Source organism: Fistularia commersonii, chromosome 27 (assembly GCF_037954325.1).
Source record: "Fistularia commersonii isolate RoL2024-O1a breed Wild chromosome 27, RoL_Fcom_v1.0, whole genome shotgun sequence".
NCBI classification, from domain to species: domain Eukaryota; kingdom Metazoa; phylum Chordata; class Actinopteri; order Syngnathiformes; family Fistulariidae; genus Fistularia; species Fistularia commersonii.
In genome coordinates this window covers 12904061-12920000 of record NC_141310.1, presented here as the reverse complement: position 1 = coordinate 12920000, position 15940 = coordinate 12904061, and the positions used below count along the sequence as shown (strand labels likewise).

General features: G+C 49.9%; 1 protein-coding gene across 1 annotated transcript in view; it reads right to left on the bottom strand.

Moving 5' to 3' along the window:
* LOC147218069 (transcription initiation factor TFIID subunit 4) overlaps window positions 1-15940 on the bottom strand; it is a 91062-nt gene that overhangs the window by 9207 nt on the left and 65915 nt on the right. The window contains exon 14 of the mRNA XM_086174937.1: window positions 14993-15115. Coding sequence (XP_086031063.1) covers window positions 14993-15115 — 123 coding nt within the window. The remainder of the gene's footprint in view (window positions 1-14992; window positions 15116-15940) is intronic.

The window sequence follows — 15940 nt, the reverse complement described above, 5'->3', positions numbered from 1 at the left end:
CTAACCCGGACCGGCGGAACTCCGCAGAAGTAGAACTTTCTCTCCCCCCCAACCCCCGATATGAAATATTCAGAGCGTTTCATCTGGAAAATGAACCCAATTAGAGTGGAAGCAGGAGGAGGGTAATGAGTCTCAAGTTGGAGCGCTCGTCTCCAGAACCGGCCCGCTAATGAGCCCTTGTTGGTTTTCTTTTCTTTCTTTTAACACACTCGCCGCTCCGGCCGCCGCCGTCATTCCTGCCCGCCGTTTAATTTTTAATCTCGGCTGAACGAGAGGGTGGCGGCCGAGTTAGCGCCTGTTTTTTGACGGGTGGCGACGAGAAAGAGGAGGAAGAGGAGGAGGAGGAGGAGGAGGAGGAGGAGGACGCCAAATGAGGCCGGCGCTCCGCTTGTTGATGTCGAAGAAGAAGAAGAAGAAGAAGAAGAAGAAAACGTTTTGGAACGGGAAGTTAGCAAAAAGAGGCCCGTCGCTTCGGAAAGGTATCAAACATGAATGACCAGGCGGGGTGTGTGTGTGTGTGTGTGTGTGTGTGTGTGTGTATGTGTGTGTGTGCGAGGGGGAGATGTATGTGTGTGTGTGTGTGTGTGTGTGTGTGTGTGTGTGTGTGTGGAACGGCCTAATTAGGTGGAGAAGAGTCGACTTGCAAAATAACGTGAGTAACCCAGAAATGGCGGCGGAGGAGGAGGAGGAAGAATCCTCACATGAGCGCTGACATATTTCAGAAGCTGGCGCTCCTCATTCGGGCCCCTTGATCTGAAAGTGACATAAATGGGGATACTTTTGACACCGCTTAGCCTCCACGGGCTTCGGCGCCGCCGCCCCCACCTGTGCACGCCGCCACGCCAGGCGGGAAAAGGCCTGGTTGGAAGCAGAGGCCTCTGCAGGGATGAGCTAACGCACCGCGCTCAACGCAGACGGCCTAGAAAGAACAACCACAAGTTTTTCTCTCTTTGTTTCAGAGCAGAGAAAACACACACACACACACACACACACACACACACACACACACCGCCAACGTCTTATCCTCCCCAGTTTCCGCGGCGACCGACACACGACAAACTCCACGGCTTCGAAAGGAGAATTGAAACTGTTAGCTAGAAAACTGCCAAGTTGTATGTGTGTTTGTGTGTGTGTGTGTGTGTATGTGTGTGTGTGTGTGTCATGTTCACATGAAGATGTATATGAGTGTGTGTGTGTGTGTGTGTGTGTGTTCGTGTGTGTAATCATCACATGAAGACATGTGTGAGTGTGTGTTTGTGTGTGTAATCTTCACATGAAGACGCATGTGTCTGTATGTGTGTGTGTGTGTGTGTGTGTGTGTGTGTGTGTGTGGGTGTGTGTGTGTGGGTGTGTGTGTGTGTGTGTGTGTGTCTGGTCTTCATGCTAATACGTGTGTGTGTGTGTGTGTGTGTGTGTGTGTATGTGTCTGGTCCTCATGCTAAGACATGTGTGTGTGTGTGTGTGTGTGTGTGTGTGTGTGTGTGTGTGTGTGTGTGTGTGTGTCTGGTCTTCATGTTAAGACGTGTGTGTGTGTGTGTGTGTGTGTGTGTTTTGTGTCATCTTCACATGAAAGTGTGTGTGTGTGTGTATAAGCTTTATGTGAAGATGTTTATGTATTTGTGTATCGTCTTCATGTTAGGACCTGTGTGTGTGTGTGTGTGTGTTTTGTTTTCACATGAAGACCCGTGTGGATCTGTTTGTATGTAATCTTCATATGAAGACAAACACACACACACACACACACACATACACACACACACACACACACACACACAGATCCCGTCAGGTTGTCCTTCCTTTCCTACCTGCACCGAATTTGGCAACAAAAGCATCCAACAGCTGCACATGTGTGTGTGTGTGTGTGTGTGTGTGTGTGTGTGTGTGTGTGTGTGTGTGTGTGTGTGTGTGTGTACAGCGCTTATCTACATATTGACTCGGTTTAAATCCACACCTTTGTCTGCAATAATAATTACACATCTTGTAAAGGAAGTTTCCCTCCTCGGTGCCCCTGAGGCGGGCAGCTGCAGGGTTTCTGCCCCGCCGCAAACACACCTCTGGCGCCGCCTCGTATCCAAACAGCTGCGGAGCGACGCCCGCGGCCGACAACCGCAACTTCCTGTTGCGCGGAAGGGAGGCGGCGGCGGATGAACGGCGGGCGGGGGCGGGGGCGGCGCCGAACTTCAACATGGCGCCGATGTCACCAGGAAGCAAGCCAGGATATGGCCTCGACGCCGCTCGCTAGGACGCTAGGACGCTAGGCTGCTCGGACACTGGGACGCTAGGACGCTAGGATGCTCGGACGCTGGGACGCTAGGACGCTAGTATGCTAGGACGCTAGGACGCTAGGACGCTAGGATGCTCGGACACTGGGACTCTAGGACGCTAGGACACTAGGACTCTAGGACGCTAGGACACTAGGACACTAGGACTCTAGGACACTAGGATGCTAGGACGCTAGGACACTAGGACACTAGAATGCTAGGACTCTAGGACACTAGAATGCTAGGACACTAGGACACTAGGATGCTAGGACACTAGGATGCTAGGACGCTAGGATACTAGGACTCTAGGACGCTAGGACACTAGGATGCTAGGACGCTAGGACACTAGGACTCTAGAACGCTAGGACTCTAGGACGCTAGGACGCTAGGACGCTAGGACTCTAGACACTAGGACTCTGGGAAGCTAGGACACTAGAATGCTAGGACACTAGGACACTCGAACGCTAGGACACTAGGACTCTAGGACGCTAGAACGCTAGGACTCTAGGACGCCAGAACGCTAGGACTCTAGGACGCTAGGACACTAGGACACTACGACTCTAGGAAGCTAGGGCGCTAGGACGCTAGGACGCTAGGACGTTGTCGGCTAGCCGGCCCGGGATACATAATTCATGCTCACTGAAAAATACATGTGATCATGAATCAGAGCGGCGGCGGCGCCGTTCTGCGATCTGGCGAAGCTACGCTTCTTCTGGATTTGCGGGCACTTCCTAGCTTCTTGGACACGCGTGTAACACGCAAACGCCGGAAACCCCCGCCTCTTTCCCCTCCCTCTCCCCTTCCCACATGCGGGTTGATGTCTGAATCCTGCCGCGATGATGTGGCGGCGGTGGCGGCGGCGGCGGCCCTAGCGCCTCAGCTAATTGGCCCCTCTAATTAGAGCAGGATGTCGAATTCCCATCGCAGTCAGTCTGCTAAATGGTGAAGCTTTAGCGATTGCCCCCCCCGCCACCACACACACACACACACACACACACACACACACTCAGAGAATGATCGATTCCACATCTTAATTAGCGAACAAGGCTTTAACCGGAGGTGCATCCAGCCAATCAGACGCATGGAGGTGTTTGTGAACGCAGGGGTCAGAGGTCACGAGGATGCTCCGCCCCCTCCACCCTCCCAAGCCGGCTCCCGTCCAATCATAAACATCACAACCCCGTCCTTCTGTCCTCCTTTGTTTGAAAACCGTCCATTTCTCAACTTTTTTTCCCCCCAAAATTGGTCAAACAGGAAGCGAGGGAAAAGAAAGAAAGAAAGAAAGAAAGAAAGAAAGAAAGACATGGAAAGAGAGAGAGAGAAAAATTAAGCTGAGCCGAAAAGTGCGACTGGGATTGAATATTTTATAATTGCCAAGGGACATTTGTGAGATCAATGAATTTGTGCCCGGGACGCCTCCGAGAGAGATGTACTTCAGTCTTTTTAGGGAACATCGCTCGCTTTAATTCCAGCGTGTGATGCATGTGAAATCTCCCCCCGCGGCCCGGCTCGCCCCCCCCGCCCCTCCTCCGCCCCCCCGCCTCTGCTTCCCCCGGCGCCGCCGACACCGCCGCCGCCGCCGGCACGCATTACCACTTTTAATGGGCCGCCGTGAGGAGAGGCGAGTCGGCCAATAACCCGTCCTCGCTAATGGATCGCCAATTTTTTTTTTTTTTTTTTGTTGCTGTTTTGTTTTGTTTTGGGGGGTAGTTTTATAGTTGTGAAGGGGTAAGACGATGGGGATGGTTGGCGGAGGGATACAATAAAATGAGGCCTGCGGCGAGCCAATCAGTTTGATTAGCCGCTCGGGTATGTTCCTCAAGGCTAGGCTAACAGTTAGCGCCCAACAATAAGAAACAAGGGATTTTCAAACTGAAAACTAGCGCTGATTCAGGAAATGCTCCTCCTAGCTCTAAATTTAAACATATATTTATATATATATATATATATCCAAATCAAATATGAACCAATAAAGTAAAATCTGAGAAAACAGGCTTCACATTTTTTATTTTTTTAACGTTTTTTTTAATTCTTTTTTTTTAAATTAAAAATATAAAAAATATAAAAAATATAAAAATTATTTTATATAAGTACTCAGTAATACAATATATTATAATACACAATGAATGAACGAATACATATGAATGAATGTATGAATGTATACGTATTGTAATTTTTCAATATGCTGTATATATATTATACAATATTATATTATAAAATGTTATATTACATGATCCATCCATCTTCTGTTGGTTATCCTGCACAATATATTGTGTTATTATACTTTATATTATGGGAATGTATAGCATAAATACAGTATATCACTGAAAGTCCTGGAAGTTTCCGCTAGTAGTATACATATATGTATGTATATATATTCATATATATAAATATATATTTAATTTTAAGTAATTTTTTAAGTAATTTAACTTTCAATTTTTTTTTTTCTAGATAACATTTTGTGCAGAATAATACTGATAGTTCGAATTGAATGTATTCAGTAGTACAAGCATGTGTGCAGTACATGGTACTGCATGTACCGCAACTCTTCGGATAGTAATGGCTGATTTGAAGTACACACAGTCCCTTGTACTAATACACCAGGTACTGGAAGGGAGTACAAGAGGAGTCCAAGGCTGGAGAATCAGGAGCAGCTGCAGAAGCCGACGCCTTTGCGGCCAAAAGCCCTGAATCAGGTTCTCCGTCGGCAGTTCTGCCATGTTCTCCGGGGAGTTTCTGCCGACTCGCTGCAAATTATCACCTCGCACTCCCTGCCGAGGTGGAGGTGATCAGCTGACAGCAGAGCTGACCCAAGACTTCAAGTCAAAGAGAGAAAACTTGAAAATTTAAACACCGATTTTTAAAAAACACCTCCTGATGTTCTCACTGGCAGCAGGAAGTAATGCTGAGGCAACATTGCCCATGTGAACGGCACTACGAAGATCACGCTAGGAGGGGCAACGGGAAGCGTGATGAGCGCTCTGACGCCAGGCTACGATGGAGAACAGGAAGTGACACCCGCGTGGCCTCCCGAAGTTCAAGGAGTTCCAGGACGCCACCCAAAGAAATAGTTCCCGGTGTGAACAGCGCTCCAAAGATCATGCTAGGAGGGAGAACAGGAAATGATGCTAAGGCAAAGTTCTTGGTGTGAACGGTGCCTTCAGGAGGTTCTGTGAGTGGGAACGGGAAGTGACCCAAAGAAAAGGTTTCCTCTGTGAACGGCACTCTGAAGATCATGCTAGGCGTGAGACAGGAAGCGAAGCTAAGGTGCTACGAAGATCACGCCGGAGGAGACAACAGGAAGCTTGAACGGTGCTCTGACTCCACACTACAAAGGAGAACAGGAAGTGACACCCCATGATAAACCGAAGTTCAAGGAGTTCCTGGAAGTGACTCAAAGAAAAGGCACTCTTGTGAAGTGCCAGGAGTGGGAAAAGGAAATGATGCGGAACCAAAGTTCCCAATGTCAACGGCGCCTTCAGGAAGTTCTAGGAGTGGGAACAGGAAGTGACGGAAAGGCAATGTTCCCGGCGTGAACGGCGCTCTAACAACAGGCTACAATTGAGAACAGGAAGTGACACCCAAGTGAACTCCCAAAGTTTCAGGAGTTCCAGGAAGTGAATGGTACTCTTGTGAAGTGCTAGGAGTGGGAACAAGAAGTGACACAAAAGGCAAAGTTCCCGGTGTGAACGGTGCCTTCAGGAAGTTCTGGGAGTGGGAACAGGAAGTGACCCAAAGAAAAGGTACCCTGTGTGAGCGGCGAACAAGGAGAGAAAACAGGAAGCCAAAAAAGACAACGTTCCCCGCGCCAATGGCGCTCTGGTGATGAGCCAGAATCAAGAACAGGAAGTGCCACGAAGACAAAGCTCGCTGTGTTGTGAACGGCGCTCACAAGACATGCTAGGAGTGACAACAGGAAGTCAAACGAGGCAAATATTCCCGGGGGAACGGCGCTCCCACGGCCTGCCAGGAGTGGGCACAGGAAGTGACCCGAAGAAAAGGTTCCCTGTGTAAACAGCGCCTGAAGGGCATGAAACAGGAAGTGGAATGACGCTCACAGGACGTGCTAATATCATGACCAGGAAGTGACGCTACGACAAAGTTCCCTGCGTGAACGGTGCTCAGCTGACATGCTAGGAGCTAGAACAGGAAACGCCACAAAGAAGACGCTCCCTGTGTGAGCGGCGTTCCTACGCTCCAACAACATGCTCGGCGTGAGAACAGGAAGTGACACGAAGAAGAAGCTCCCTGCGTGACGCTGCCGCGGAGTTGGAAAACGCTCCTCCGCCGTGGCGTTAGCATGCGCGGGACCCGGCAGCGGCAGCTGAGCTGTTTTGGTTTTTTTTTTTTCCCCTTGTTTCGCCCGCCGATCCCCGGCGGCGGCGATGGCGTGGGACGCGGAGACGAGTGGGCAACGTCGAGCAGCGTGGGGCCCCGGCGTCCCCGGGTCCCTGGCCAGCAGGCTAGCTAGAGAGACAGCCGTTATCAGCCCGCCTCCGTAGCAGCTAGGCATAGCGGGGCGGCGGTGGGGGGGGAGGGTGGCGGCGGTGGCGGTAGGCAGCAAATTTCATTCTTCAGAAATTTAATTATATCAAGATTAACAAGGGAGGTAATTAATTTCTTTAAGATGGGTATCTGCTCGGAGCCCGGGGCCCAACTTTGTTGTCAAAACTGTATATTTAACCATCATTCCAGGGCAAAGTTTGGAAGGCAGGAGACGGAGCAGCCATACTTCCCTATGAATATGGATATATAGGAGCTCCTTATCTGCAGAGGAGATTACCCAGCCGCCGCCGCCGCCGCCGCCGTGCGCGTTGCATTTAAGCTCGAGAACGCAGAGCCTGATGGAGGTCCTCTAGTGTCGGCGGAGGCCCCGAAACCAGCCGACGAAGCGAAACATCCACGGTATTCTCCCTTCTCCCAGAGCGAAGGGTGCCACGTAGCCGTTAGCTTGAGCCGAGGGCCGGATGGCGCGGTTTTCCACAGATTAGCTTTACGCCAGAAATTGAGCTAAAAAAAACAACGGGAGCCATAGCCGGGTAGCCGTTAGCGTGAGTTGAGGGCCAGACAGAGGGGTTTTCATTGGATTACCTTTACAATCTTTCTGCCAGAAATGAAGCTAAAAAAAAACCAACGGGAGCCATTGCAGGTCTTTGGTCTCTTCTGGTCTTCCATTAGCGTACTAGCACGTCGCTAACATCTTTCTCACCGACTTCTTTGAGGATCCTAGTGGCTATGAGCACCTTCTGCCACTTCCTGTTAGACATCACCGCTGCCTTTAGAACCCACAGAACCACCAGGAACTCGACAAGAACTCAAAGCACTGGTACTAAGAGCAGATGGGAAATGGTCTCCACTTATGTCTACCCCCCACTCTGGACTACATCACCCATTCAGAGAGGTACCATGCAAGGTTCAGTGTCTTGCCCGAGGACATTTTAGCATTCAGTCGCTAGGAATTGAACCGCCAACCTTCTGATTAGAGGGCCACCAGCTCAGGACTTCAGGTCTTCTTCTTGTAACTTCCCGTTGATGCTAGATCCCCCTGAACCACAATTTTTCTGGGACGTCAGCATGATCCGCAAGAGACTAATACTGGATTTGAGAACGTCACTTGGATTTACCCGTTCCAAATCCGCTGTTTCTTTCTTCTTTCTGTAGCTCTTCTTCTTCTTCTTCTTCTTCTTCTTGTTCTTCGCAGGACCTTTCCAAGTCCGACTCCTCCCAGCCAGTGTGTTTCCATTAGGGAGCTAATCTCCTGCAGGGCTGGACGGAGGCCAGGCGCGCAAGCTAGCCAAAGCTTCCTCTGAGGTTTGGCGTCGGGCTAACAACCATGCCCTGTAGCGCCGCTCTGCTATCCAAACTCCTGAACAATCGTTTCCAATTAGCCACTTCGATTAATCATTGAGCTGTAGATTAAGATTCCTTGACGATGGCAGACGCCCTGAGTGCGTCTTTTGTTTTTCCGTAAAAACGGTACGTGGCTCGTGACATAACGAACCGATGGGTTCCTCGCGTTCCTACACAGGAGGGCATCACTCAGAACCTTGACCCGAGAGATCTCTTACTAAAGGACTTGTTAGCCCTTTTCACACACTCAAGCGAGTCAAGTTGACGGCTAGTGTCTTTAGCAGAATGCTAAAAACACACGGCGCTAGTTTTAGAAATACCCTCCACCGGCATGGAGGTGACAAGAGGCCGGGGCTTAACCCGGTTTAACCTGAAGAACCAGGCAGAAGCAACTAGAATATGAAGACACAGTTAGAATCACATCAGGGTACCTTCTTGTTGCTAGGTGGCTCGCTACTGAGCAAACAACGAGACTGTCCTAGCATCAACAGCGAGCTAATCCCGCTCACATTTAGCAAAGTGTGTTCCCTGCGTTTTGTTCGGCTGCAAACGCCAAACAAGTGATCGTGAGGAGCTACCGAGAAGCCGCTTCACACCCTGCGGCCAATCGGAACGCAGCGTTCTACCCCGCGCGAAGCTAACTCTGGAGATCTTTGTTTACGTCCGAGGCTAGTGGGCTAATCCCACTGGGCGACCGTGATAGCAGGTGCGGACCCGGTGTTCTCCGGGTCACGTTCCGCGGAAAAGTTGTGTTTCTCGCTTCATGCTAATTCTATAGCGGAACACTTTAACGCCGAAACGACCGCGGCCGGGAGCCGGCGGGTGAGCGGGTCACCGCCATGTTTATTAATACGCCGCGTCCCCGAGAAGATGCGCTGCATACTAATGGCGGCGGCGCGGCGCGGCGCTGGCAGAGGGCAGCGTGTCAGCGCTCAGTTAGCATGTGGCGGCGTGCCAAACCCGGCGTCCAGGAACCCCGCTACGGAGACGCCGCTAACTCGGGGAGGGGTATCTCGATCGCGTTAGCTGGTCGCGGCGTCGGAGGACGGCGGCGGGGGAGGGAGGGGCGACCCCGCTAGCCCGCCGAACCGACTCTTATCTGGAGAAGATGGGGGCGTAACCAAACATCCTGGACGGTCCTCCGAGTCTTCACCCCCACCCCCCCCCCAGCAACTCCAGCTTCCTGTTTGTCTGGCTGAAGACCTGGACGCTCGGCGGCGCAGACAGAGGGGAGGTTAGCGGGCGGGTGGGAGGCGAGAGAGGGGTGGAGACACCCGACGCTCCCGAGTTGGGATTGATTTACTTCATTAACCGAGATTACAAGTTTAACTTACAAACCAGAGGTCAAAATTTCTCATTAACAAGGGGACCGTGGAGAACCCGCGGGCCTGGAGACCACTCTTATTACTGACTACACATTTCAATCTGTCTTTGATGTTCCGTGTCTGCCTTTCTACCCCCCCTTTAACCCCCACCCACCCTCCACCCTCCACCCTCCACCACTCCCGCCTATTTTTTGGCAGCGAGGTTGATTTTAATTGTAGCTATAGAACAGAGCGTCGTTTGCCTGCGAGCCAGCCTCCACATCTGTAGTGAGTGCAGCTTTAGTGATATTGGGTGCAGTCCATAGCTCCGGGCTAATTTTAATGGTCCCCCCCCACCACCACCACCACCACCACCCTTCCCCTTCACCCATCCTCCACCCTCCCTCCGCCCATCCTCCACCCTCCTTCATTGGAGACTCAGATTGTTTTCCACGTGATTCCTGTTAATTTAGCTGCAGGAAAGGGCATCAGTTTTCCTTGTGCTCCCTCCCTCCCTCCCTCTTTCCCTCCATCCTCCTCCACCTCCCCATGCCTCTCAACTCTATTGCCTCACTCCTTCTTTCTGATCTACAGCCTCAAAGAAAGGAGGTGAAATGAATTCAAATAGAAAAATAGAGCGCGCTCGCTATTAAAAACCGCTCACCTACCTTTGTCCCCGGCCTGCGCGCCTGGCTAACACAGATAGGGAGGTAGTGAGCCCTTGTGAATCCGGGGGGGGGGGCTAGCGTTGGTGTTAGCGGCGGGGTGGGGGTGGGGGGGGCGTTGCTATTGTATTTTTTTTTTTTTTTTTTTTTTTTACGTCAACAAACAAAGCGCAGCCTTTGATGTGATAAAGCGCCGGCGCTAACGCCCGGATGCTAACTCGGAGCCGGGAAAATGTGTCAAGGATGTTTTCGGAGCTCAGAGCGTGTTTTTAAACGTTCGCCGTATGTGTGTGTGTGTGTGTGTGTGTGTGTGCGAAGGTGGGACTGTTCATGCTAACCTCAGATGTACTCCGGTGCTTATCTGTCTCACAGAAGATAGCGATACAAAGGCCGACGGGTTTAAGAGATGTAAAACTTTGACGGAGGAAGGGGCGGAACAGGAAAAAAAGGGGGTTCGTGGCGAGGAAGGTGTTCGGCTAATCTCACGACGCGTGTTAGAGTATTCATCTGAAGTATCTGGGCGTCCCTATAGACAATAAACCAGACCGGACTAAAAACACAGATGTGGAATAAATCTACTTCTTCTTCTGCTTTGAGCTTTTCCCTTCAGGTGATCGCCACAGCGAATCCACCTTCTCCATCTCACCCTATTCTCTGGATCCTCCTCAGTCATCACTTTGTCTCGGTCATACGTGTCCTGCACCCCTGTGACAAATTCTTCTTTTCCTTTGGGCTTTTCTCTTCAGGGGTCTCCACAGTGAATCCACCTTCTCCATCTCACCCTATTCTCTAGATCCTCCTCTCTCACACCAACTACCTTCAAATCCTCTCTCACAACATCCATAAATCTTCTCTTTGGTCTTCTTCTAGACCTCCTGCCAGGCAGCTCCGCCTTCACCAGATCTTCACCATGGATTGGACATGAGCAGAGTGTTCATGTCCAAACCATCTCAGTCATCACTTTGTCTCGGTCATACATGTCCTGCACCCCTGTGACAAAATCTTGGGATTTCCCTTCAGAGATCGCCACCTTCTCCATCTAACCCTATTCTCTGGATCCTCCTCTCTCACACCAACTACCTTCAAGTCCTCTCTCACAACATCCATAAATCTTCTCTTTGGTCTTCCTCTAGACCTCCACTACCAGCATCCATCTACCAGTACATTCACCATCCCTCCTCTCTGCTTGACTCAACCATCTCTGACCTTCTCTCCAAAACATCTAACATGGAGTGATTCCTGATCCTCTCCATCCTGGTCGCTCCCAAAGAGAACCTCAACATCTTCATCTCTGTGACCTCCAGCTCTGCCTCCTGTCTTTTGGTCATTGTAATTGTTTGTAGATCATCTCACCACTGTCTCATCCACCTTTCCTTCTGGCTGATAGTCTTCTAACTCAAAGTACTCCTGAAACTTTTCAATGGAGTAAATCTACAATTTGAAAAAAATACATAAAAATCATGAACTAGGTTTTTTAAAATAAAAATGTAGTTTTTATATTGCTAGGGGCGCATTGTTTTAGTCAATGTTAGCAGCATAGCACTCAGCAGGTGGCAGCAATAAAGCTTCCGGGTCTGTAAATAGCATTTTTACTTCTTGTTAGAAATCTACCTGCTTTTCCATCAGCAAGATGTCGTCAAAAAAAGAGAAAAGTGGACATGGAGTGTAGCTTTTCCAAGAAAAATGGACCACTTCTTTTTTGTTCTTTGAGGCTAATAAGAAGCCTAGACTGTTGTTGAAATTACGCTTATATTTCTTCATGAATCTCAGGTTGCCGTCATGTATTTTTTAAAGGAACAGTTCATTACATGGAATTTTTATAATTGACCTGTTCTAGGTAATTACTCTATGATCCAAACAAATCCTGTTCTACGCCGTAAATGCTATTTACAGACCCGGAAGCTGCATTGCTGCCATCTGCTGTAACTAACTAACTAACACTGACTAAAACAATGCACTGTCTAGCAGACAATAGAGGAATTGCATGTTTATTTTTAAAAAAGTAGCTCGGGATTTTTTTTTTTTTGTAGATTTATTCAACGGGCTGGATCGGACCCCCTGGCGGGCCGGTACTGGCCCGCGGGCCGTACGTTTGCCAGGAGGATGAAGAAGCTGCTCGGTATCAGGGATAACGCCTCTTAGGTTCTTTTCGGCTCTACAAGTAGTTTTCAGGATCAAACTCTGTTGTTTATTTTCTCATCCTATTCACATCCTGTTTATTTTAGTTTATTTATCATATTTTTCTCATTGCTGTTGTCACTCTGTTTATATTGTTGTTTTGGTTGTCTTTTTTTACACCCTTACTGCTCTTAACCTTGATGTTGTTGTTGTTGTTGTCTTTTGCTATCTTCTAATTCTCTCTTTATTGACACTATAACTGTTACGCTGCTGTGACAAAAGAATTTCCCCTACGGGGATCAATATTGTTTATCTTATCTTTAATATCCGGCTAATATCTAGGGGTCAAAGGTCATTCAAGCTGCCCTTTTTTACCCCCCACCCCCCACCTCCCCGCCTTCCTGGAGGTAGCTCACCCTTGACTTTTTAGGCTGAACTTCAAACGCTAGCTAGCGCTGATTAGAGGGCTGCAGGACGTGAAGGGGGTGCAAGGGGGGGGCGGTAAGGGGAGGAGGGGGAAGCCGGAGGCATCGCGGCCCCTCGCCTGCAACCCCCCTTCCACCCCTCCGCCCCTTCTTCTTCTTCTTTTTCTGCCCGCGGAGCCTGCTAGCGGAGTTAGCCGCTAGCACCGCGGGGCGGATTAGCCCCCGGAGAGGGCGCCTTTGTTCGGGACGGACACGCCGCGACGGGAGGGGGAAGGGGGGGGAGGTCACCTGAGCACCAAAAAAAAAAAATAAGAAGAAGAAGAAGAAGAAGAAGAAGAAGAAGAAGGAGGGAGGATTCAACAGGAGCGGCTGAAGGGCCGCCTTTGTCTGGGATTAATGCGGAAAAGCCCGGGATGCGATGTCAGGGGGAAATAATCAGCGTCGGCCCTTCATAAACGTCCGCCTGCGCTCCTGGGCCAACACACACACACACACACACACACACACACACACACCCTGGGGCTCATTTCTGTGGAGATGAAATCTATGACAAGCCCCTCAGTGAGGCTGAGAGCAGGCGGCGGTCCAGTAACACCCACAGGCCCGGCGGCGTCCTGTGACCCCCTTAGAAAAGTCACATTCACTTTGCTCTGGAGGAGGAAAGAGGACGCCGGCGGCGCCCGCAGCCCATGTGAAATGAAGAAATGTGAGGAGGTGAAAACGAAGTGAAAATAAGTTAAGATTCCAACCCCTCCGCTCCTCCTCTTCCCTCTCGCTGCAGAGGAAGGGAGGGCGGCGGCGGCGGCGGGGGGTTCAGCCTGCGCCCCGGTAATTACACATGAACAGGACAAGAGACAGAATAAACACAACAAAGCGATGTGAATTCATGCTAACGTTGTGTAACGGCGGTTTAAGGCGGGGGCGGGAGGGGGGGGTCGGGGGTTGATACCCATCAGGGGTAAAACGCTCTGAGAGGCTGCCGCTGCACCCGACGACCAGAAGTAATGCTTTTATTTTGTTATTTATGCTTTTTTTTTTTTTTTTTTAGCAGTGGCTATGCTATGCTACCAGCGCCCTCATTCTAGATTCATCATTATTTACAGGAGAATATGTGGAATTTCAATGATCCCCAACACACACACACACACACACACACACCCGGAGGGGGAATGTGACTTTGTGCAGCAGCCGCATGACATCATGAACGCCGAACCCTCCGACAAAAAAGCCGCATGCCGGAGTGCGATGCTTCTACCCGGAGCAGGTCGCCGCCGGTAACGGACCGGCAGAAACAAAGGGAGGGTTTGGGGAAAAAATAAGGGAAAGGAGAAACGCTCGAGGCGGCGGTGAACGGGAACGGCGTGGAGGTTTTTAAAAAAAGAAAAAAGAAAAAAAAACAGCAAAGTAGCTTTGGACGGAAAAGGGGGGGGGGGGTCCGATTTTGTCAGGACAGGCATTTTTTGTTTTTTTTTCCTTCAAACTGGATTTCGTGCACGGAAAAAAAAACATTTAAATGTAATTTTGACCCTGGCGTGGGACAGGAGAAAAGCGCCTGTCAGTGCGGATAAAGGTGTAATAACACTGTAAGAACAACTGTAATAATGCTGCAATAACAACTATAAAAAACAACTGTAGTACCACTGTAATATTGTAATAATGCTGTAATAATTGTAATAACGCTGCAATAACAACTGTAATAACAACTGTAGCAACTGTAATAACACTGTAACAACAACTGTAATAACAGCTGTAATAATGCTGCAATAACAACTACAAAAACAACTGTAGTACCACTGTAATACTGTAATAATGCTGTAATAACTGGAATAATGCTGCAATAACACTGTAATAACAACTGTAGCAACTGTAATAACACCGTGATAACAGCTGTAGTAACACTAATACTGTAATAATGCTGTAATAACAACTGTAATAACTGAAAAACAACTATAATAACAGTAATACAGCAGAAATAACACTGTATTAACAACTGTAAAAACACTAATAACTGTAGTAACACTGTAATAACGCTGTAACAACCGTAATAAGGCTATAATAACTGTAATAACGTTGCAATAACACCAGTAATAACACTGTGTAGCATGTCGCCAGGACGACCCCCGCGGACGCCATGGCGAGAGGCGGGGTTTAATCACCTGTCAATCACACAGAGACGCCCCACCAATCAGCCTCTCATTCACAGAGACGGAGAACATGGAGGAACCCAGGTAGGAGAACATAGAGGAACCTTCTCCACGGCAACCACATGTAGCTTCATTTCCACTGTTTTTCCCGCCCTCTGATTGGTCGCAGGTCTGACCAAATGCCTCCGTGGTGTGTTAGCGCCGATGCTAGCGGTAGGGTCTCACCTCGGTCCCTGATGGGGTGGCCCCCGGCGAGTCCACCTTGCGTTTTTTGCGGGGTCCGATGGCTGCTAGCGCCGTGAGGTTAGCATCTCGCTGCCTCATCTGGGCCAGTTCCTGCTGCTGCATCTGGAAACGACAACAAACAAAATAAAAATTAGAAAATAGCGTTGCCACGATCACGACTACGCGTGTGCAGTGCTAACAGATAACTGAGGCTAGACAGAACGTTCTCCTGACGTGATTGAGCGGCGTCGCTCTGGTTTCTACTTCCTGTCGTCTGCAGGAAGTAGACGCTAACCAAGCGGTGCGAGCGCTACTTCAAGCTAGTGCTATCAGAGCAGGGTTAGCGCATTCTCAGGGTTCCAGCAGATGTTCCCCACCGCATCCATCCATCCATCCATCCATCTGTCCTTTCAATCATCCATCCATCCATCCATCCATCCATCCATCCATCCATCTATCCATCCATCTGTTCGTCCATCCATTCATCCATCCATCCATCCATCTGTTCGTCCATCCATCCATCCATCCATCCATCCATCCATCCATCCATCCATCCCTGGATGACACAAATTCTCCCCAGCAGAACAAAATGGAAGTCTGTTGTCAGCCATTAGCAGAGTGCCTGTGAGGAAACCGTACATCTCTGCGCGTGCACGTCCATCCATGCATGTGTGTGTGTGTGTGTGTGTGCAGGTCCAGTCACATGGTCCTGGGGGGTGGGGGTGGAAGGGGGCGGGGCCTGCTGGGGCGGCGGCGGCGCCCGAGGTAATGTCATGTCTGGCTGCAGGGCGAAAGCAGGGGGAGCCCGGCGTCGCTAGGAGCTGCCCTTTCTATTGGCTGGATGTGTGATGGCCTGGGGGGGGGGGGGGGGGTCAGCGATCCCTCCTACATGCAAACACACACACACACACACACTCACACACACACACTGGTGTACGCGGGTATCAA